The sequence below is a fragment of the Lissotriton vulgaris genome, chromosome 5 (assembly GCF_964263255.1).
Source record: "Lissotriton vulgaris chromosome 5, aLisVul1.2, whole genome shotgun sequence".
In the NCBI taxonomy this organism is placed as follows: Eukaryota; Metazoa; Chordata; class Amphibia; order Caudata; family Salamandridae; genus Lissotriton; species Lissotriton vulgaris.
The window spans coordinates 69,303,419-69,326,999 of NC_141693.1; the positions used below are offsets into that span (position 1 = coordinate 69,303,419).

Sequence of the window (23,581 nt, forward strand, 5' to 3'; positions counted from 1 at the left end):
GGCCCAGCTAGTGGTGTATACTGTTTGGATATCCTGAGGATCTCTGGGAAGGCCCGGCGGCAACACCGTATGTAGGTGCGCTGGAAGCGCCAGGTCTGCCTCGGGTTTAGTGTAGGGGATCCGCGAGTCCGGATAGTACCAGGAAGGTGCAAAACTGCACTTAGCAACTAGATAGTAGATCTGAAAGTTCGGGACTTCAAATCCACCTGTCTCATATGGTAAAGACATGGTGTCCCAGCTAACCCTGGGTCTTCCCACCCCTAACTAGTTTGATGAGATGGGAATTTAAAGTGCGAAACAAGACTGTTGGGGAGTGGGATAGGAATGTTCATTGTTGTGATGCTTCTTATGGCGGAGAAAGCACAACTCAGGAGACGTAGGCCTTATTCAGGTAAGTTTAATAGCAGAAAGCAACCTGGCATCCGACCACCTCGAAAGCGCAGAACAACTGTCAGCTATCGAGTGTCGTGTACCAGATGTTCCACACGGAACACAGGGAAAGAGCAGAGCGTGCGGAGAATCTTATAAACAGGTAAGATTCCAACATAACACATCCTATTTCCTAGGAAAGAAAGAAACAAAAAAAAAAAAAACAGAGATAATCGTTAACATGAAATCATACAGAATCCATCCCACTTCGCTGGAAAAAAAAAAAAAACAAGTTAAGAAGTGACATAATCATTGAGGTAGGCAGGAGACTTATGCACTCTACGTCCAAGAGGCAAACTCACACTTGGAGAAGGGAGAGCGAGGGGATCACACGCAGACTCACGGGCACCAGAATCACATGCAGACCCATGAGTACCAGAGTCCCTGAAATCAGAATCAGGCATGAACATAGCACCAGAGCAACCCTCACCCTTGGAAGCAGGAATATGAAACGAACCACCCTTCTGATAAAGTGCGACATTTCTGAGGTTCCACCTATCACCACCTTCCAGAACAAGAGAAAACTTGTTGAGGGAAACAACACGGAAAGGGCCCTTAAACTTATGCAGACCAGCCTTAGTTCTGCCAGATTTAACTTTGACCCAATCACCAACAGCAATCTTCCCAGAGACAACTACAGGAAAACTCTCACCATCAGACAGTACCCAATCCTTTAACCAAGCAGGAACTGTTCTAGAACCTGGGGATCGCCCACGCATGACTTGGAAAGGAGACAGATGAGTGACACTGTGAAGGGTATGAAGTATTTCGGGGTTCCCAAGGCCTACACGCTCCAGAGATTACCCGCTTACACAAGAACTGTTGGCACGGAAACTGTAAAATGCAAAGAACAAGTTTATTAAAACCCCATGGGGTGGTGGTACACTCAAACAGCACCCTTCGGCAATGCAAGAGGTATCACACCGAACATCGGTGCTACCTCATATTATATACAGTTTTGGGGCAATAAAAGATAGGCGGCACAAGTTAAGACACATTTTCGAGACATATATGGTCATGTTTTGGAATACCGCCAGCTCATTGGAGGGGGCACAACTCCGCTGGTCAGTTTGGTGCACATTCCTGAAGGTTTACGGGTCAATGGGAACTGCGCATGTGCGGCTTGACCAGTACTAAAAATAGCCTGTTGCTGGGCAGATAAGCGTGGTCAGTGGAACGGACAACGGACTAAAGGGCACGTCGGCCACGAGGCCGCTCATGATCTAAGATGGCCGCTGTAACATTCAAAATGGCGTTTGTCATATATAGCCAAGTTAAGGAGGACAACGTGTATGTTCAGCTAATCGCTAATGCGAACGGGCCAATTACGACAGACGACCCTTTTAGCGTTTAGCTGAATCTACCTCATAATGAACATAGTCAGGATGTTCGTCCTCGATGTCAATTAACATAATTTGTGTCACCTCTTTGTGTAGCATCATTTTGTCGTGGGCAAGAGCTCGTCTCGATGGTAAACAGGCCGATAGACACATTGAACATAAAGCAGGGCCACATTGAATACACAAGCAGATAAAAAATATTGCTCCCACAAGTATGCAGAGAATTGTCAACAGTTTCCAGCCCCACGTCGCAATCATGGACCAGAACCATCCTGAAAGTGTCCAAGTCCCATTGTCTGGGTGTATCTCAGCAGCAATCTTATGCAGTTTGGAAATAGCATCATACACAGATGGGGAATTGTCCGGGACGTATACACAGCAGCTGCTTCCGATAATTCTGCATGCCCCCCCACGATCAGCCAAAACAACGTCCAACACCATCCTGTTTTGGAGGGTGACAATTCTGGAAATCTGTAGTTCCTCGGTAATATTCCCCAGGGCAATAGCAGTGTCATTCGCAACAGCCTCGACAACGCGTGTCAGTCGTCTTATTTTCCGGCTGTTCAGTGCTGCCCCCACAAAGGAGAATAGTCCCAGATTGAAATCCACATACTGTTGTAACGCAGTGTCCGTTTGATCAATGTCCTCTAGGGCAACAGTTTGTTTAACCCTGTTCAAAACGAAATCGTGGTACAATGTGTAATCATTGTGGTACATCGGAGGGGCAATGAATACAGGTGGTAGCACAAACGATACATAGCACGTACCCAACCACCCCACTGGAAGCTGATAATACCCCTTCGTTCCACAGATAAAATAGGTGTTTCGAGATGCAACAAATGAGATGCCATTCGGGCCATCAAACGTGAGAGTAATGTTACATTCACTTTTCCCCACTGCTATCGTGCCCTTATTTCTAATACATAAATCGGCTTTTGTAGCGATGACATTTATGACATGAACACTAGATACGTTCACATTTCGCTGATTGCTATATATGCGTGGAGCAGATACATTATCAGGCCTGTATTCTTCCCACTCGAAACGTGTACCCTCAGCCCGGGGAAACCCATCCTTGTCATGGGAACATACTTTATTCAAACGGAAAAGCACCCCCCCTTTGGTTGGCCATCTCAGAGTAAAGAGGAGGGTGTACCAGGCATTGCATGACCCATTGTGCGAAAACGGGAGTGGAATAAGTGGGGTGCCCCCTCTCTTCTGGTGCCCAGGCAACATTCCACACACCCAGCAATTAGAAGTATTGGTCATATTATGCGTGTGGTGAAGAATCTGAATGAAGCTGTTATTCAAATACGTTTGGCGATGGCGCTCTTCATGAAAAGGCAATGTAAAATGAAAATGTTCAGACGGTGCCGGGGTAGTCGGCAGCAAATGTTCACGTACAGGCACCACAAGTTCGACTACCCAGGCTATAACAGCAATCACCACAATGGTCAAGACAAAGAGAAAGGCACCCAATATTTTCTTATCACGAGATGCCGTTGGTGCCATGATTCAAGAAAGTTTGTGCAAAGTCTCAAGTGGCACAAATTGTTCACAATGTTTTTCACAAATTGTCTCAGATACACGTGAGTGTATACCTAAAAAAAAAGAAAAATGCGGTGCTGAACTCCGAGGTAGCCGTTGTTTTCTTCTCCGGGCCAAGACGGGTGTCTCTACTCTGGCAGAACTGATCCCCCCCCCTTGGAATTCCCGGTTTCCGTTTCACAAACCTGGAGCGGTAACCAACCAGTCTTAAAAAGGAACAAAAATCTTCTTATCGCGGTCGTAGATTGTAGCGCTCTCTTCCAGTAGCAGATTGGTCCGGGAAGGCTCCCTCCACTTCGGCCGACGTCACAGCTGGGCTCTTTTCTTTCTCCAAGATCTCCTTATAATCAGTCAGCACAGCAGGAGTCACCAGATCCGGAGAGACTCGGCGACAATGTGTCGAATGCACCCACCGCTTCCTGTTAGTCACTCGTACTGCGGTGCGGGTCGCCAGGAGGACCTGCTCGGGGCCCTTCCACCTGGGCTCCAAACTGCTTGCTCTTTCAAACGAACGGACCATTACATGGTCCCCAGGGCGAAGATCGTGGCCTTCTCCAGTGGAGTTATCAGGGAGCGCTTCTCGAACCTGTTGATGAATAGAGAGCAAATCATTTGTTAATCGTGCCAAATAATCATTCATCATAACACAAGGCACATCATGTATTAATCGCGGCTTGGGCACCCCCCAGATATTCATAGGGCGGCCAAACACCACCTCATAGGGCGTAAGGCCAGTTCGTGAGTGGGGTACTGATCTGAGAGATAGTAGTGCTAGCGGCAATGCGTCTGGCCACTTCAATGATGTAGACGCCACGATTTTGGCCAGCTTAAGCTTCAAGGTGGCATTATACCGCTCGACCAAGCCTGCTGACTGAGGGTGGAACACAGCGTGGAACTTTTGCTGAATCCCTAACCCCTTCAGTACATATTCCACAATCTTTCCAACAAAATGGGGCCCATTATCGCTCCACAAAAATCTGCAAACTCCAAAGCGAGGAAAGAATTCCTTAAGCAACACCTTAGCTGTTGTCAAAGCCGTATTGTCTTTCGTGGGGTAGGCCTCAACCCATTTGCTAAAAGCACACACCACCACTAGGACATACTTCAGGTTATTGCAGCGCTCGAGTTGGATGTAATCCATTTGAAGCACTTCAAACGGTGCAGAAGGTGGAACGAACCCTCCTTTCGGAGTATAGGTCCCCTTCCCAGGATTGTGTTGCAAGCATACCAGGCAGGTCTGCACTACTCTCTTTGCAGTATTCGCAATCTCAGGATGTTCCCAAACTCGTGTTAAAAGCCGAGTTATTGCAAGAGCCCCGACATGGGCCAGTCCATGTGTCATCTGGACCATCGCCTGTAAGTAAGCCGCAGGCAATTTCCACTTCTCCATGTCTTTGCTTCTCCAACAACCCTCGTCATCTAGTACCCCATCTGCTGCCCAAGCCGCAAGCTCAGATTCTGTAGCTGATTTTTGAATATCCCGTATCTCTGCTCTAGCATCACTCCATCGCTCGGCCTGTGATTGTACCACATACATAGGGGAGCTAGTTCGGGACATAGCCGTTTGCCTTGCTATGCTGTCTGCAAAGGCATTTCCTTGACCCACTTTATCCGTAATCTTCTTATGAGCACTGCACTTCACTATCGCTACTTTTTTAGGACTAAGCAACGCATTTAGGAGATCACGCACTAGCTCTCCATGCATAATGTGCTCCCCGTGTGATGTCAGGAACCCACGTTCCCTCCAAAGAAGCCCGAAGTCATGGGCCACTCCAAAGGCGTACCGGCTGTCCGTGTATATGTTCACACATAATCCGGCACTCAATTCGCAGGCTCTTGTTAAAGCTATCAGCTCTGCTGCCTGAGCCGATTTTTGTGGTATTCTAGCTGTTTCTACCACCGTTTTAAGAGTCGTGATCGCATATGCTGCGGAGGTCGTACCATCTGGCAGCCTTAAACACGATCCATCAACCCACAGTTCCCCGTCCACATCAGGAAGTGGCACATCCTGTAAGTCAACACGACCCTTTGTCTGTTCCTCAGTCAGGAAAACACAGTCGTGATGTTTTTCTTCCTGACCCTCCTCGGCCGGATAGGGCAATAAGGTGGCAGGGTTCAAAGTAGCACATCTTTTCAATGTTATGTGTGGCGCTAAGAGTGTCAGCTCGTATCCTGTAAGTCGTGCACTCGTGAGGTACTGGGTCTTTGTTTGGTTTAACAGGGCATCTACCGCATGGGGAACTAACACCAACAATTTATGTGATAACACTATGCCCTCACTCTGTCGTATGGCTACTGCTGTTGCCGCTACCGCTCGAAAACACCCAGGCAGCCCTCGAGCTACAGGATCCAAAATGGCAGAGAAGTATGCACATGGTCTCTGCTTATCCCCGTGTAACTGCACTAACACTGACAACGCACACCCATCATTCTCGTGTACGTACAATGTGAAAAGTTTCGTGTAGCCTGGTGTTCCTAACACGGGTGCGGAACAAAGGGCCTGCCTCAACTGTTCAAAAGCTCTCTGACATTCATCTGTCCACTCAAGAGGCATCGGTGTAGCTTTGGACAGTAATGCTAACAAAGGTTTTATGATATGCGAAAAACCCATAATCCATTGCCTACAAAAAGACGTCAACCCTATGAAGGCACGCACATCTCTCTGCGTGCGGGGGACTGGTGTGTCTAAAATTGCTTGAATTCGATCAGATGTTAATGCCCGCCCCTCCTTAGACAACAGATGACCGAGGTAGGTCACCTGGGGTCTACAGTATTGAAGCTTTTTCTTGGAAACCTTGTGATTGTTTTGTGCCAAAAAGGAAAGCAACGCAAGCGTACTCTGTTCACATTGTGCATAGGAGTCGGCGGCAAGCAGAAGGTCATCCACGTACTGGATGAGCGCCACGCCAGACTGCAATTTAAAGGAATCTAGTTGACGTTTCAAAGCCTGGCTGTAGATGCTAGGGCTTTCAGTATATCCTTGGGGAACACGACAAAATCTATACGATTTATTATTGAGCGTAAAACCAAACAGATATCTGCTATCTGGGTGAACAGGGATAGAAAAGAACGCATTCTTTAAGTCAATAACGCTAAAAGTGGTGGCTGTCGGTGGAACCAGAGTAAGCAAAGTCGTGATATCAGACACCACTGGATATTGGGGAATGACAATTTTATTTATTTCACGCAAATCAATAATAAACCGATAGATCTTGCCATCTGAGTCTCTCTTAAGAATCGGTAGAATAGGGCTGTTACAGACATTATAAGGGACTTCCTCCACCACCCCTGCAGAAATCAAATCCTGAACAATATGTGTCAGTGCGATTTCACCTTCCTTCGAAATCTTATACTGTGGCACTCGTGGTAGAGGGGCCCCCTCCTTAACAGTAATGTGTATTGGTGGAATGCGCATCTCTCCCACATCCGTATCTGACATCGCCCACAACGAGTGCGGCAGAGAGGCCAAAGCAGGGATATCTAAAATGGCATAAAATCTGTCAGGGCAATCCTCAGGGTCAGGGTAGTTGTCATTCAGAATAACCCGCACTCCCTCTGGAGCGCAGCGTATTGTTGCTCGAAAATATTTAAGCAAGTCAATGCCCAGGATATTGTCTGGGGTATGGGGTGATAACAAAAAGTGGCCAAAACTAAAGTATTTGTCAATGCATAGTGCAAGGGGCTTGGACAATGGGCTGGGGGAGGGTGTGCCATCAAACCCTACACACGTAATCATTTCGCCAGACAGGGGAGCCCTCGGAACCAAGTTTTTCGACAGAGCACTACGAGTAGCTCCTGTGTCGACTAGAAATTGATCAGTAGAACCTAAAATACCCGCTGTTACATATGGACCTTGCTGATCTACTGGCACTTCGACTGATTCCTTACCCCATCCTACGCAATCCTATGCATGCACATAATCTTGATGTTCCACATTCTCTCCTTCCGAAATCTGATATTGATTCCGTCTATCAAACGTATTTCGTTCGTCCTGGCCACGGCCCCTCTCCTCAACCTGTCTACGATCACCTCCGCCACCTCTCGTCCCAGTATAACCTCCTCTTGACCTTCCACTACCTCGACCACGCTGACTACGCTGTTCACGAAGTACCGGACAATCATCGGCCCAATGCCCAAACTCCTTACAATAAGCACACTGATCCTCCGCAATGTCCGTACGACCATACGATGCGTTTCCTCCACCTCGTCTACCTCTATCATTCCCTCTACTCTGTGTTCCCCGGACCTGCGCCAACATCACCTTCGTTTTCAATTCCTTCGCCTTTTTCTCTACACTTTCTTTAGCCTCCACTTCCTGCCGCTCATAATATTGAGCCATAGTTAACAAGGACGCAGGGGTAGCCGTGGCCCAGGAACTTTCACTCGACTTCAATCGCTTTGCAATCTCTGGTAGGAGATTAGCCACATACTTATCTACAAACAAATGCCGACCCGTATCATCTGTTAAAGATTGACCACTGTAATCATGAAAGGCCTCCTCGAAGCGCGTAAAGAAATCGGAAACCGTTTCATCGGGTTTCTGCTTGCACGACGTTAACATAGTCCAATCAATCTTTTTGGCGGGAACAAGCGTTTTTAATTTACGCAAAATAGCTGCCGGGAGTTCTAGGATTAGCTGACAAGGCTTGCATGTTGGTGCCCTGTCTAAATCTGCAGCATTTATTTCTTTCCATGTCCCTCCCAATATTGTCTCATCATTATTTTTACGAATCTGCCGCCACATATCAGGGGGTAATATCAACCCAAAAAACAAATCTATATCTACAAGAGTCATCACACAAGACGATATAGCCCCCTCCACCCCCTCATAAAATGCCGCTGGATTTTTTCGGAGATCAGGTAAAGAATTTTTCAATGCCATGACATCTGCTCTATTCCATGGCGTATATACCCAATTATACACAAAATACCCTTTCGCATCCTTCGACAACTTATCATCATCCGTACCTTCCCCTTTTGGTGGAACATACAAAGGCGCGGCTTCACGCATAGGCATAACATGCAACGCAGAATTCTTATCTGAACCACGAAGAGAACACTCCTTAGCCTCCCCGTTATTTCCCGGCTCGGACTCCTTTTGCCTCCGTTTTCGTTCCTGTCGCAATTGGGTTGTCTCATCCCGCAGCTTGATCAATTGCTTGAATAGGTCGTCAACATCTGAAAGATCAAAATCGCCTTTAGCTAAATTTTCACGATACACTGACAACACTTTCGGCTCTAACGTATCAGAAAGATCTCGATATGCGCCTACAACCTCATCAGCCAAGGAAGACAGAAAATACATCACTTCAAGATCCGTCCACCCTGTTTTCTCTGATATCAATTGATCCTGAGTAACACTATGCTTATTCACTTTGCGAGCCCAACTACGTAAATGAGCGGACCTCTCCGCAGTAAACCTGAGAGCCGATACACCCTTCTTGCCCGACTTATCCTGTCCGTCATCATCAGAATCCACAGCTGGAGCCGTCGGCGTAACGTACGGAGGCGGTGACCGATCTAACAAAGAGAAATCATCAATTTCATTATTAAGGACAGGATAAAGTGGTCGACGAATAGGAAACTGACCAGTAGTTTGCAAATTACGTTCCCGTTCCTCCCTTTCTTTCTTCTCCTGAGCCTCCTTTTCCTCAAGCTGTAAAGCCTTATCCCGAGCAGCCTTGCGCTGCTCTTTGTCCGCCAAGGCAACCTCACGCTTCATTCGCTCACGCGCCGCTTTCTCCCACATTCGCACGCAATCAAACATGTTTTGTCTAGACCTGCGTTGAAACATACATTGCTCTACAAATTGGATTTTACTCAAATCGTACGACCCGTGTAGGGGCCATTGCAATTCGGGATCGGCCTTAGTGTACTTATGCCATAATTTACTGTACATAATAGGTGGAAGGCCAAATTTGATATACATGTCCCTATTTGGTGTTCCCTCTGGGGGAGCCGGCTGTGATTCCGCTAACCTAATTGAGGTACCTTCTCCAAAACAACACATTCCCCGGAGTGTGCTAAAAACAGGCATGTTCAAAGAGTATCACGAAAGCGTGACACCGGACAAAATGGCACTTACAGTTCTCCACACGATCGTGCCTCTCAAAGGAAAAAACAAAGTTAGAGAAACATCTCTACATGCCTGCCTATGTGAAGTGCACTACACATATAAGTTCAAAGATCACAAATTCACAATGTTAGCTAACTCAAATCAAAGTTCATAGAATTCGGCAAGCGTCCTCACCGATCACAAAGCACAGGTTTTCAGTAAGCGTCCGAAGACTACCTTACCGAACACAAATCGTAGAACTTCGGTAAGCGTCCAAAGACTACCTTACCGAACACAAAGCTTACCAAATTCCCAAAGGTCCAGGTTCCAACTGCCAAGGTCTTGTAAGCCAAATCAGCCAAACGGCACTTTCTCAGCGATGCAGACACTTCGAAGACTCAGTCGGAGACCGGCGCCACCTGGAAGGTCAGATCGGAAGGAAAGGAAAAAACACCGTGGCAGCCAAGACTCGGGTCACTCGTGGCAGCGCGCGCCCATGGCGGATTTCCAAACCTTCGTCACGACCTCTCCTTCGGGCATCCGAGTCGCCGATGAGTCCCTTCGTGGTCGCCAATTGAAGTATTTCGGGGTTCCCAAGGCCTACACGCTCCAGAGATTACCCGCTTACACAAGAACTGTTGGCACGGAAACTGTAAAATGCAAAGAACAAGTTTATTAAAACCCCATGGGGTGGTGGTACACTCAAACAGCACCCTTCGGCAATGCAAGAGGTATCACACCGAACATCGGTGCTACCTCATATTATATACAGTTTTGGGGCAATAAAAGATAGGCGGCACAAGTTAAGACACATTTTCGAGACATATATGGTCATGTTTTGGAATACCGCCAGCTCATTGGAGGGGGCACAACTCCGCTGGTCAGTTTGGTGCACATTCCTGAAGGTTTACGGGTCAATGGGAACTGCGCATGTGCGGCTTGACCAGTACTAAAAATAGCCTGTTGCTGGGCAGATAAGCGTGGTCAGTGGAACGGACAACGGACTAAAGGGCACGTCGGCCACGAGGCCGCTCATGATCTAAGATGGCCGCTGTAACATTCAAAATGGCGTTTGTCATATATAGCCAAGTTAAGGAGGACAACGTGTAGGTTCAGCTAATCGCTAATGCGAACGGGCCAATTACGACAGGTAGTCCTGTATGACCAAACCATGTCCTGAACCAAACGTCTGGGATCTAAGTTGTTGGCTAAAGCAAGTTGAATGGTACCTTTTATGAGACGGTTGGACCTCTCGACCATACCATTTCCCATGGGGTTGTATAAAGAAGTACGAGAGTGCTTGACACCACATTTCTCAAAGAAACATCTCATTTCATTAGAGGTTAACTGGGTGCCGTTGTCAGTCAAAACCATATTAGGGAAACCCTCTAAGGAAAACAGATTCTGAAGCACTTCAATGGTTGACCTAGTGGTGATATCTCTAAGAAACTCCACACAAAGCCACTTGGAGTGAACATCAACGATCACAGCAGCAAAACGCATGTCAACAGGTAGGCCAGAAAGAGGGCCAATGAAATCCAAACACAGATTACACCAGGGTTTCCCAGGATCCGAAATATGCCCTTAATTGGCTTGTAGACCAACTTTCAACCTCTTTTCGCTCTCCTTGCAATAGGAACAATTTTCCACCCAACCACGGATCACATCATCCATGCCTGGCCACCAAAACTCCTGCTTTATCCTCCTGATAGTCATGCCCTGACCCAGATGTCCCAAGTGGGCTAGCTTGAAAATATGTAATCTCAGGCCAACAGGTGGCACAAAACGATCACCCCTCATTATGATCTCAGAACCTGAAAGAGACAATTCATCTAAGAGTTTCCAAAAGGGCCTGACCGCAACAGGCAACATACTTTCCCTGGGAGCACCTCTCCTAATAAGTAGAATTACTTCTTGCAGGGTAGAATCCTTCTTCATTTCAGACAACCACTGGTCCTGAGAAAAGGCACCCACAGAAGATTCACACACATCCCCAACAACAGCAACAGCCTCATCCACACTGCACTTTTCAAGATCCTGATCAACTAACTTCCAATCCACAGACAAACGAGATAGACAATATGCCTGGACGTTTTTCCAACCTTGGATAAAAACTATTTCGTATGAGTACTCCTGTAATCTGGCTGCAAATCTTGCAAGACGAGCAGAACCTTTGCCAGCACCACTGCCCGATAAAATCTTCAGTAATGGCTTGTGGTCGGTTCGCAAAACAAACTTCACACCCCACAAATATACCCGAAAATACTCCACACTCCATGCAGCAGCCAAAGCTTCTCGTTCAATGACCGAGTAATTCCTCTCAGCTTGGGTTAGGGTCCTAGAAGCAAAGGCGATGTTTTTTTCAAGATCATGTTGAAGTTGTGAAAACACTACTCCAATTCCAGTTAGACTGGCATCTACAGTCAGGAAGGATTTGCACACAGGATCAAAGGGGGCTAGAATACCTGCGTTGCAGATATTTTCCTTAATCTGTTGAAAGGAGTCCTCTTGCGCTTTTTCCCAAATAAACTTGTTGCCCTTTCTCAATAACAATCTCAAAGGTTCAGACAAACTTGCAAAACTTTTAACAAATTTCGAATAATATTCGACTAACCCTAAGAAGGATCGAAGCTGGTCTCTATCTCTAGGTGCTGGGGCTTGACTGATGGCAACTAGAAGATTCTTTTTTGGAGCAATCCCACCAGCGGAGATAGTGTAGCCTAAGTACTCAATGCTTTCAGTTAAAAAGACACACTTATCCTTATTAACAGTTAAACTGGTGTCTTCTAGTTTGAAGAGGACTTGACGTAAAGCTAATTTGTGATCATTCACACTTTTCCCAGATACAAGAATGTCGTCTTGAAAGTAGACAACCCCAGACAGACCCTTAAGCATGTTAGACATCATCCGTTGAAAAACACTGGCAGCCGAGGCGAGGCCAAACGGCATGCGAGTGAACTGGAAGGTACCCTCGGTGGTAATGAAGGCAGTCAGTGGTTTGGAGTCAGGGTGTAATCTGATTTGGTGGTACGCACTCCTCAAATCGATCTTTGAGAAGAATCTACCCCCCCCCCCCCCCCACAGATTGTAACAACTCATTGATATTGGGAAGGGGAAAAGTGTCTGTTATAATCTCTTGGTTGAGGGACCTGAGGTCAATGCAGAATCTCAACCGACCATCGGATTTCAACGTGATTACAACAGGAGAAATCCAGGGCGAAGCTTCAACAGGTTCAATGACTTTGGTAGTCAACATGTCATGCAGTAAATCCTTCAGGCCCTGTCTAACAGAAAGAGGTACTCTTCTAAGTTTATGTTGCACAGGAGAAGCATTGGGCTTCAAAACAATTTTGTGAAAATAATCCTTAACACACCCTAATTTATCTACAAATACTCTATGGGCAGCATTCAAGATGTCTTTAACTTGAACATCGTTTTCAATTGCCATAACCACATCAGGTGAGCTGGGATTAATCACAATATTTAAATCGAACTGGTGCATCCACCCCAAGATTGGAGGACCTTCTCTGGCTATATACACTTTCCCATTGATACTCCTGGATTTAAATGCGATGACACCAAACATGTACCCCAGAACATCAATAGGTTTGCCTTGGTAACCAACTGGATCAATGTCTTTTTCAGCCAGAAAAACATTGTGCCACAACGAAGAAAAGGTAGATTCTGGAATTATGGTAAACAGAGAGCCAGAATCAACCATAAGTAAAACATCTTGACCACATACGGTAAATAGTGCGGAAGGTCTTGTTAATCTGGGAGAATCATACGTGGTACTAACCAAATCACAATCAAGTTGTTGAATTACTAAAACTCTGTTATTGATTACATTCACCTTAGACTTGAGTTTGTCAAAAGTCTCGGATGATTTGGTTTTATCAGAACCCTCGCCCTGTTTACACATTCTGAGATAATGACCTTTGCGACCACATTTTCTACAAGTCTGGTCTACGGCATAACACTTCTTGAAATCACCTGAATGGAATTGGCTTCCACAATGCCAACATTCTTTACTCTTGACCTTGGAAAGAAAACTGTTAGGGTTATTCTTGTTAAAACGTTTAGAAACAGCATTAATTTCATAACCTTCTACACATTCATCATATTCGACACTCCCAATTTGTGAGGAACTTTTATCTCTACGTTCTAATTCTTTGATACACTTCTGAGACTCTTCGATGACTTTTGCCATGTCTATCGCATCTTTTAAGGAAGGATCCTTGGCAGCCCATAACCTTTCCTGAATTTTTCTATGACGACATTGCACTATGAGCTGATCGCGAACTAGCTCATCAGTCATGTTACCGAAACGACATTTGATAGAAAGTTCACGTAACCTGGAAACAAATTTGTCAATACTCTCATTTTCAGCTTGCGGATGGGTATAAAAACGGTATCTTGCCATAACTAAGTTGACCTCTTTGGCAAATCTAGTCTCAAGTCTTTTGAGAGCCTCTTTGTAAGCGTCATCCATGGGTTGCCCATTGGGACCTAAAGCAACCGGTAAATACTTAAACACTCTTTGTCCTTCATTACCAAGTGTGCTTAGTAAAGGCGCTTTTTTCCTTTCAGGGTGAAAGTTTTTCCCATCAAGCGCAGTAATGTAATTGTCCAGCATCTCAACCCAGTCCTCCCAATCTATTAATGGTGTGCCTGGAGAGGACAGAAACATAGGAGGCATAACAATATTTGAGGCCATAATGAAGCAAGAACCAAAACAAATGCAAGCGATATTTTTTAAAACAAAATAAAGAAGAAAAGTTAAACTGCAAACTTGAAAAATGTGGGTGTGCAAATCACCGTGAGAGTGTCTGCACGTAGATGAGCAAATCACCGTGGCCACTCGAAGTCAAGAGAATCACACGAAGTCAGGTTGACGTCACAAAGACTAATGGAATGCAGAGAAGAGCTGCGGTGAGGAGCTGACGTGAACAATAAGCAATGCGTAGGAGGCAGCAGAGCGTTCACTCCTCAAAGACGTAACAATGGTGACTGATGATGCGTTTCAGTGACGAGAGGCAAGAGGCGTCACAAGACGTAGCAACGTCAATACGCAGAGCGTCGAATGCGTTCCAGACACGTCAGATGCGGTGCAATGACGTGGGATAACTGAAGGGCTTGGAACGTTGGGTGTTCGACAAGCGCGACAAATAAAACTTTAAAAGACAGTACCTTGAACGTGGATAAGTCACTCGAAATCGAAGAAAGACAATCACCGGAACAGGCGAAGACAGCCGAAGACAAAGACAGCGCTGAAGAAGATGTCGAGTGATCACCAGGTTGCTTTTCACACGGAAGATCAAGCAGTGAAGTACGGTGAGCCGAGTTAGATGAATCCAAGCATCAGGAAAGCGTCGCCAAAAATGTTGTGATGCTTCTTATGGCGGAGAAAGCACAACTCAGGAGACGTAGGCCTTATTCAGGTAAGTTTAATAGCAGAAAGCAACCTGGCATCCGACCACCTCGAAAGCGCAGAACAACTGTCAGCTATCGAGTGTCGTGTACCAGATGTTCCACACGGCACACTGGGAAAGAGCAGAGCGTGCGGAGAATCTTATAAACAGGTAAGATTCCAACATAACATTCATCTTCACAAGTGCAACTCAACCGGCGAGAGAAAGAGGGAGTCTCAGCCAACGCTCAATTTGCTGCTCCATGTTATGTACTGCAGGGCCGTAATTAGGCCTGATAATTTGTTTGATTTCTCTATGAATCTGAATACCCAAATATTTGTCCGACTCCTCACACCAAGCCAGTGGGATTTTGCAGTCCCAACGCACAGTGCAGATGGGAAAATTTCCAATTTTTGCCAACTTATAACCAGCCAGGAAAAAATGCAAAACCGGATAATCTCTCTGATGAGCGGTTCCAAATTCTCCTGGGGGTTGCGGACATATAGGATGATATCAACCACATATAGGGAAATTAGAAGAGGACCCATTTTGAACTAAAGACTTCTCTACACAGGTCTTTCCTGGAAATGTTAAACCAGAGGGTTCAACGCCAGTATGAAGATCAGAGGGGAGAGTGGACAATCCTGTCTGGTGCCGTGGGTAAGAGCAAACGAAGGGGACAGTGTCCCATTCAAACAAAGCCTGGCAGTGGGAGCGGTGTATAGCAGCGCAGTTAGGCCAATGAATCCCTTAGGGATACCAACTTTCTCATCACCGCCAAGAAAAAAGGCCACTCCATGGAGTTGAAGGCCTTTTCGGTGTCAAGTAGGACTGCAACCGCAGGGATCTCCGGAGAGATTCTATGTATTAGCGCAAATAATGTGCACAGATTCAAGGCAGTCGATCTGTTAGGGACAAAGCCCGACTGAATCAGGGAGATAATACGGTCCCGCAACATGGCCAGTCTCAGCATAATCATTTTAGCCAGAATTGTGTACTCAAGGTTTAAAAGTGATAGCGGCCTGTACGAGTCGCATAGAAGCAGATCTTTCCCAGCTTTTGGAAGAAGGATTACCACAGCCTCACGCAAAGTGGGGGGCAGTTCCTTGCTTTCGAGTGCTTCATTATAAACCTCTAGAAGGGAGGGCGCTAATACGTTCTCATAGGTTTTATAAAAGATACCAGTGAATCCGGATAGGCCCGGGGTCATCGAGCCATTCATGCCATCTATGGCACTAAAAATTTCCTCTGTGGAAAATGGCTTAGCCAAAAACTGTTGTATGAACTTCTCAAGCCACACCATAGCAATCTCTGCAAGGTATTTGTTCCGGTCTTCCTTGCTGTGAGTCACTTGCGTCACGTATAATGTGGAGTAATATGCTAAACATTTATCTTGGATATCTGGGGCAACTGTAAGGGTCTGTCCAGTTGAAGAACGGATGCAAGTAATGTATGATCCCCCGTTCTGGAGTCTCAGTAGCCACTCCAATGTGTGGCCTGGTCTGTCCCCCCATAGCGCCTTGTAATGGTATACTTGCCTAAACAAGAATTTGCAATGCAATCAGTCTTGCATTTATGAGAGTTTGAGCTATTGGCATTGTAAATGGCAATGCCTTATATGTATGTGTTATTTTTAAAATAGATAAATAAAAAGCATTATCATTTACACTGGACCTCAGTTATCTCTCTAAGTGCACTACACCATCTTTAATCAGTTCCACGAAAGGGCCGTAGACTAGATTAGCGAGTATTATTCGCTCTAGGGCTCGTGGGCAGTGTGATTCTGGCACCGGTGAGCAGTGGAAGAGGCGACTACTTGCAGTTTTACAAACTGTGCCAAGTGAGCAATGTGAAAAGTTGGCACTGCTGGACAGTGTCAGGGTGATAAACTGACCCTGCTCTGCAAATGGCTGGTGCCAGTTTAGAGATGTAAATGCTGACAGAGGTGTTCGGTGTAAAAAGCTGACACTGCCCTTGATCACAACATCAAACACCGTCAGCCATTCCTTCCTCAAACACTGCATGCTCATCACACGCTGCCAATATAGTCAACAGCTGCCGCAGCACGCACACAGACTGGCAGGTAAGGCACAAGACGCCCACAGATTAAGGCTGAGGGATTTAAGACCGGATTTCTCAATAAACCACCCTCCACTTAGGGAAAGCCATTATTCTGCTTTCAGACGGCTATTGGAGCCAGCAGTGAACGCAGACTCACTGGGCCTTATTTATTAAGGACTTGCGCTGCCGGTGCGAAAAAGTGACGCACCGGTGGCGCAAGGCTTTCATAAATGAGATCCCCTGTACCTTAAAATAACAGTGTGTCGGGAGCGCCATCGGAGAGAGTGTGATTGAGTAGAGAGAGGTAACTGCACGCGCCATTGGTTAGCATGGGTAGGCTTCAACTGCTGCCCCAGGTGGACAGTGTGAGGGTGGTAGTTGTTGAAAGAGTGCAGGGAAGTGTGAGAAACTAGCTCTTTGGCAAGTGCAATTTGCAGGCAAAAGTGAACATTGTGAGAAGTGGCACCGAAGGGCAGTGTGTGTGTGAAAACGCTCGCGTGTTTAGTTTGAGATGTGTAATTGTGTGGGAAGTCTGCACTGGTAGATAGTGTGACGAGCTGTCATCGAGGGCAGTGATATCATTAATAACAACAGAATTTGGATGATCATGATCTGATGGGAGCGTGAGGGACAGGCCCACGTGCCTGTGCGATAACCTGGTGCAGGAGGGCAGTGTGAAGGGCTGGCACTACATTCATGTAGGGACTGCAATGGTGTAAGGACATCTTCATTATCAGTGTCAGCAGCTCACTGCCAGACATGTGGGATCATTCAGAATCTCAACAACTCGTGCATGAGAGGTGGGAGGCGGGCGAGGGAGTGAGTGGGTGGGTGTTTGTACATGTGTGTTTGATGGGGGAGATAAACGCACTGCTCCTGCTCCCTTTCTCTGACATTGTACGGTTTAAGTGAGGGAGTGGAGAAGGAATAGCTTTCAACGGCACAAGTGCCGGCTGGAAAAGGAAAACAAGCATTAAAACAAAAGCAACACAAAAAAAACAATCCATTTCACAGAACACATTTCCTAATGCAGTGATAAAATATAATATTCTGCGCAATTCAGAGGCTGGCATGGTACCGAGGATATTTTTTAGGCATGAAAATAAGAGCATTAACAACTTTGTGCACTGCTCCCGCCGTTTTGAGGGATACTCCCGGCACATTTTTTTCAGAAACTACCAAGAAAACTGCCTGTGTCCTGCACCCACTGGTTAAGGTGGTGGTGGGGGGGAGAGGAGTAGGGGAACTTTGGGAGTCTTTCAGGGGGAGGGAATAGCCCGAGGATTGGGTCCGTGGACGGAGTCAGAGGTGTGGTCAGAAAGAGCAAATCATTCACATTTTTAGTGTTTGTTTTGCATTTCACTACCCAGCTACAGATGATTACGTTATTTAGTTCAGCCAATGGATACATATTTATTCAAGATTTAATATGAATTATTGACATTAAAATACATTCACAAAGTGGGATTCGTTTCCAATCACATAATGTCCCAAAAATGCTTAAAAGTGGAATCACAAGCCATTTGTCTCCGAGCCATGGGGTTTCTGTCATCAGCCCTTCTCCCTTTTTCCACAAGAGCAGTTCAAACATGAATGGCAAAATATCCTAGTTTGCAATTGCTTTCTATACAATTATGGCTCTGTTATGTTTACCACATAATGTAGCATGCTGCATAATTTGACGATTTTAACTAATAAATTGTAGGTCAAACTGATCAAAATTTACAAACAAATGTAACTTGTGTTTCTGAGAGGTGGACAGCCCTTTGAAAAGGTCGACTGATCACCGTTCTCACTGCTACATTTGTATGTTTCACTGCTACTAATAATGCAAAATCTTTGAAGACTGTTAGCATGTGTAAAAATGTCAAAATAATAGAGCATCCAAAAATATGCAGCATTACTCTTCAGCCTTTTTTGCTGCATAATTTAATCAACACTGCGGAATAATTGTGCCCTCCATTGCTATATAATTCCAGTCACCCCAAAGCAGGCAGCACATGTTTAAAGTGCTTTTGTATGAAGCAGAGAGACTGTGAAGTTTGTGAACGAAGTTTGGTGAGCTTGCAAATCCTGCATCGCTGACCCCTGATGAGTTGCACCTACTACTGCTGAAACAAGGCCAATGGATGTACCAAAGGCTGCAGCGGACTGGTCTCAAGGGCAAGGCCGGCTTTAGCACTGGTGAAGCACTGTGCGACAATGTTTGTTGGTGCCCCCCAATAACTCCCTACGCCATGGATTCCCTCATTACCACACTTCAACAGTGCCCCTCGAGTGTCCATAACCACTTTCTCGCTCAGTTGCATTTTATTTGATTTACAGCGCCACTGATACCAGAGTAGTTTGAAGTTTGAAGTTTATTTTATTAGCATAGTTAATTAAAACCATTGCAATGCATATTACAAAATTCTTAAAAAATCATTATTTAAAACTCTTAAAATAGGTCGTGAAATAGGAAATTCCTTAGAATTAAGAAGAAACTCAATATAACTGGGTAGAGCACACTTTTTTACACTAGCTGCAGGACAGTGCTGGTCTCTGTGTTAAAAAGCTCTCGTCCTGTTCAGCTATATGCTGTGTTTGCCTCATGGGCTCTCCTTGCACAACGATTTCGCACTGGTGCTAGGCAGACATGTTCAATAAGATGTCATTAGATCCTATTGTCCAAATGCTGATCGGCCTGCTTCAGTAGCATTTTCCACCAGTTTTGGCCTTCTCTGTTGGGCCACTCTCAAAAATTTCACAAATCTGCAGGTTAGTTTCGTGTTTGATGGATTCAGGCAGGCAAGCACCGCTTGCCTTCTGGTGCCAATCCCTCTTTGCTTAAATTGGTCTTTGAGAAGCAGTTGGCGTGCAAGTTGCAGTTCTTCAAATAGACAGGTTACGTGAAGGATGTCGACATTGTTGGAATTACATAGCCCACAGCTCTCATTACTGTCTTTCCTCAACCATGATGGTAACTGCCCTGTGCATGGCAGAATCTCTAGTCTGTACTTTAGAAAGTTTATTTTTATGGCTTTAGGGTACCCATGGTTGAAGTATGTTTGTGGAGTTAATGATTTGTAGGAATTTAAAGTCATCCATGCATGCGATCTTTTTGAGATCAGTGCCTTATCCTCCAATAAGGAGAGTGATTTAACATTTTCCAGACTATAATGTCCTCCTTATAGATAGACTAAAAAAAAACCTTAAAGGCCCTTCTAATTTCCATATCCGATGTAAAGGAGTCGTTGCCCACCTTGATATTTACAATATTGTTCCGGGCCTGATCAGATTTAGTCTTCCACGCAAGCATTTTACCTGCACCTTCGCTGTACTCGAAATGGGCTAATTTACTTGCTTCCCATCTCTGCTGCAATCTGAGATTCAATACTGAACCCAGATTGGCCTTCAAGGTCGCCATTTCTTTTCTATAATTATTTATAACGGACTCATCTGCTCCAGTATTGCTGTCGATAACGCATTGGAGATTTATTATCTTTTCCTCTATGGACAGAATTTGTTCTTTATATTGATTCCTTTTGTATGACACTTTCGCTGTTATGAGTCCCCTTAGAAATGCTTTGAATGAGTCCCAGACGATCCTTGTAGTTGCTGAGTCGTTATTGATCAGAAAATAATTGTGTGCTTATCTGTTGAGATATAATATATCATCAGGTGAAGAGAGAAATGAACGATCAAAGGACCATCTAGAAGACGATCTCTCCGTTACATAGGTTAGGTCCATTAATACTGCAGAGTGATCTGAGAGATGCAGAGGTAAGTATTCAATAGATCTTACGTGATCAGCCAACCTTCGGCTGATCAAGATAAAGTCAATCCTTGACTGGTGTTTATATTTGTAATTCCGGAAAGACACTCCTTGCTGGTCCCCAAACCTCTCCCTCCATATGTCGAGATGCCCATATGTTTTCATTGCAGATTGTAACAATAACCTAGATTTTGACAGAGCTAAAGATCGACTATTGGGGGATTTATCCAAAACTGGATTTAGGACAATATTAAAATCACCAGCTATGATTCTTGGCTCAGGAAAGGAGAGCAAATGTGAGAACATAGTCTCCAATGTAGTAGGATCATCCTGATTCGGCCCATAGTAGCCCAAAACTGTAGTTGGAGAGCCCGCTATTACCACGGAGTCTATGGCCCATCTTTCCACCTGGGTCGACCTGATGAGATAGCAGCCTAGCTTTAGCTCCTTTCTTGAAAATTATAGACACCCCTCTAGTATTACTGGCCTGAGTAGTTGAGACCGCAAAGTCTATCCACTTATTTCTTTTAATTAAATCCATCATCTCTGAATGTGTTAAATGAGTCTCCTGGAGAATAATGACCTGCCCATCCAGATCTCGTAAATATTGCATGATTTTGTTTGCCCTTGGTTTGGTGCGGAGGCCATTAATGTTCCAGGAGAAATATTTTATGTTAGACCAACCCATAGTTGTCTAAAACTCTTTTGATAAGATTGCGATACTACTTTCTTTCTATCAAGACTATCATATCTTGGCTTTTTGAGGACATTTTTACTTTTTTCCACCCCCCACCACCTACCCTAACTACGTGCCACCCACCCTCCCCCCTCCCGTTCCCTGGAAAACCCTTGCGATATCTAACCGGTGCAATGTCCGGTTGATAGCGCCCCTCCGTGAACTCCTGGAGAGAAACCCCACCTATTTAAGTGCAAAAAATATAGAGACTAATCTAATAGTGACACTCAGTTACTTATATTACTTATTATCTCTTGGGGAGAATTTAATTTACACTATATGCAAAACAACTCAGAGAAGTCAAGGGGTAGCCATGGACACTAACCCCTCTAACTGAATCTTATGGTTAAGACTTCTTATTGCTTCCCATCTGCATCAGGAGTTCATCCGCTGCTTGCACTGTTCTAATATTGGTCATCTTATTGTTGTACATTATTTTCATGCCAGCAGGAAATGTTAATTGAGCTGAGGCACCCGCTGCTCTAAACGCTTCTAGGCGCCTCCCAAACTCCCATTGCTTCTCCAAGGTAACTCTTGAGAGATTTGACCTTATTAAGAATGTAAACCCCTTTGCAACCAGTGATTTTTGTTTTAGTGCAAGTATTTGTTCTTTCAGAACATATGTATGAAAATTTACTAGGATTTCACGGGGTTTGGTTCTCTGGGGGTTACGTCTGAAGGGATCCCTGTGAACTCTTTGGATGTCCAATGCTAGTTCTTCTAGGGAGAGGTCTAAACTCAGGGACTCTTTTAGCAAGCCCGTTATAAATTGTTTTAAGTCTGAGCCCTCTGAACCTTCAGGCACATTCAAAATTCGGAGATTCCCCCTCCTCGCATTGTTTTCTAAAGTCTCCATCCTTTCACTGAGTGCTTGCTCCTCATTAGAAAGCTTCTTAATATCTACTTTCGCCTGGTCCAGATAGATATAGAGTGCTCCTGTAGTCTCCTCCAGGACTCCGGTTCTTATAGCTAGTCCCTCGATTTTATTTTCAAGGGATTCACAATAGTTTCTTATTTCAGCTTGATGTGCAGCTTGATTTGCTGAAGACTCCGCAAAGCCCTTCCTTATTTCCAACGTAAGAGCTGAAAACATACCTAGTATAGCCGCTGGTGTTATTTCGTCATTAGCCGCGAACTTGGATTGATCCGTGAGGGAGTCTATAGAATATTCAATTTGATCACAAAGATCTCCCCTAACTGCTCCGGCTTCTTCATTCGATCCGCTAGGGGCAGCCTCAGTGAAAAACGGATCTTCTGAATCTTGTAATACGGGAACTGGTACTAGTACTGATTTCTCCCGAGCGAGAGAAGATTGTGGTCCTGACCCTTTCTCGTTTTCCCCGTCTCCTTCTCCTAGACTTAATTCACTGGCTTCAGGTTCTATAGCCCCTTCTTCTGTTCCTTGATCTATTGCTCTATTGCTTCAGAATCCTGAACGGGAGAGATCTTATCCATTAGAGGAGAAATTTCCTCTTCAGAACCGGCTGACATGGTGTGATCCCCTGGCAGATGTAGTATTTGGGGTATAACTTTAAAGTAGGAGCGTAAGGAGGGGGTAATCTTGGCTTTTTTCTCAGATACAGTCTTTTGCGTTTTTTGTTAGGGGTTTTGTTATCAGAAGTCCTGCACACCAGTGATGGTACGAGCTCTTGGTACCTTTTTAAAACAATGAATACCGCTCTGAAAATAAGCTTTCTTCATTGTTTTAAAAAGGTACCAAGAGCTCCTACCATCACTGGTGTGCAGGACTTATGATAATAAAACCCCTAACAAAAAAGTACAATATGTTTGCTTTTGTCGCTTGAATTCATAATCAGTAAATAATATGAGTAAAATATCGAGAAGCCGTTCTCAATTGATTTTATTAATAAACCAACTCAGGAGAAACTATACGAACTAATGTTCATAACCGTTTACATTATGTCAATGTCTTTATTGTCCATGCCTGTAACGTCCTTCCAAGATGGCCGCTATACATCGAGCGGTCTAGTTTCACAATACCAAACCCGGAAACGCGGCAACCTTAAATATACCGTTCACCGTACCGTCTTCAATATGCGGTCCGGAGGGGAACGAGTAGGTAACACGGTGCGATTTCGCCGATAAGGAAGTAAGTACTTTTGCGCAAACAGAAAGGTGGGAAAATCGCGTTTCTTATGAAACGATGGTCCCACACTCACCCAATGCATGCACATTTTTCGTGCCACGCTATCTCTAATAACTTCCATTGAAACCAACAGCAATGTT

The 23,581-nt window shown here is 45.1% G+C and overlaps 1 protein-coding gene across 2 annotated transcripts in view; it reads right to left on the reverse strand.

Annotated features, from left to right (window-relative positions):
* LOC147710201 (E3 ubiquitin-protein ligase TRIM39-like) overlaps nucleotides 1-23,581 on the reverse strand; it is a 488,982-nt gene that overhangs the window by 193,310 nt on the left and 272,091 nt on the right. The window contains exon 6 of one of the 2 annotated variants that reach the window (XM_086919948.1): nucleotides 7,162-7,173. The exons of the other annotated variant lie outside the window; for it this stretch is intronic. Coding sequence (XP_086776074.1) covers nucleotides 7,162-7,173 — 12 coding nt within the window. The remainder of the gene's footprint in view (nucleotides 1-7,161; nucleotides 7,174-23,581) is intronic. 2 annotated transcript variants of the gene reach the window in all.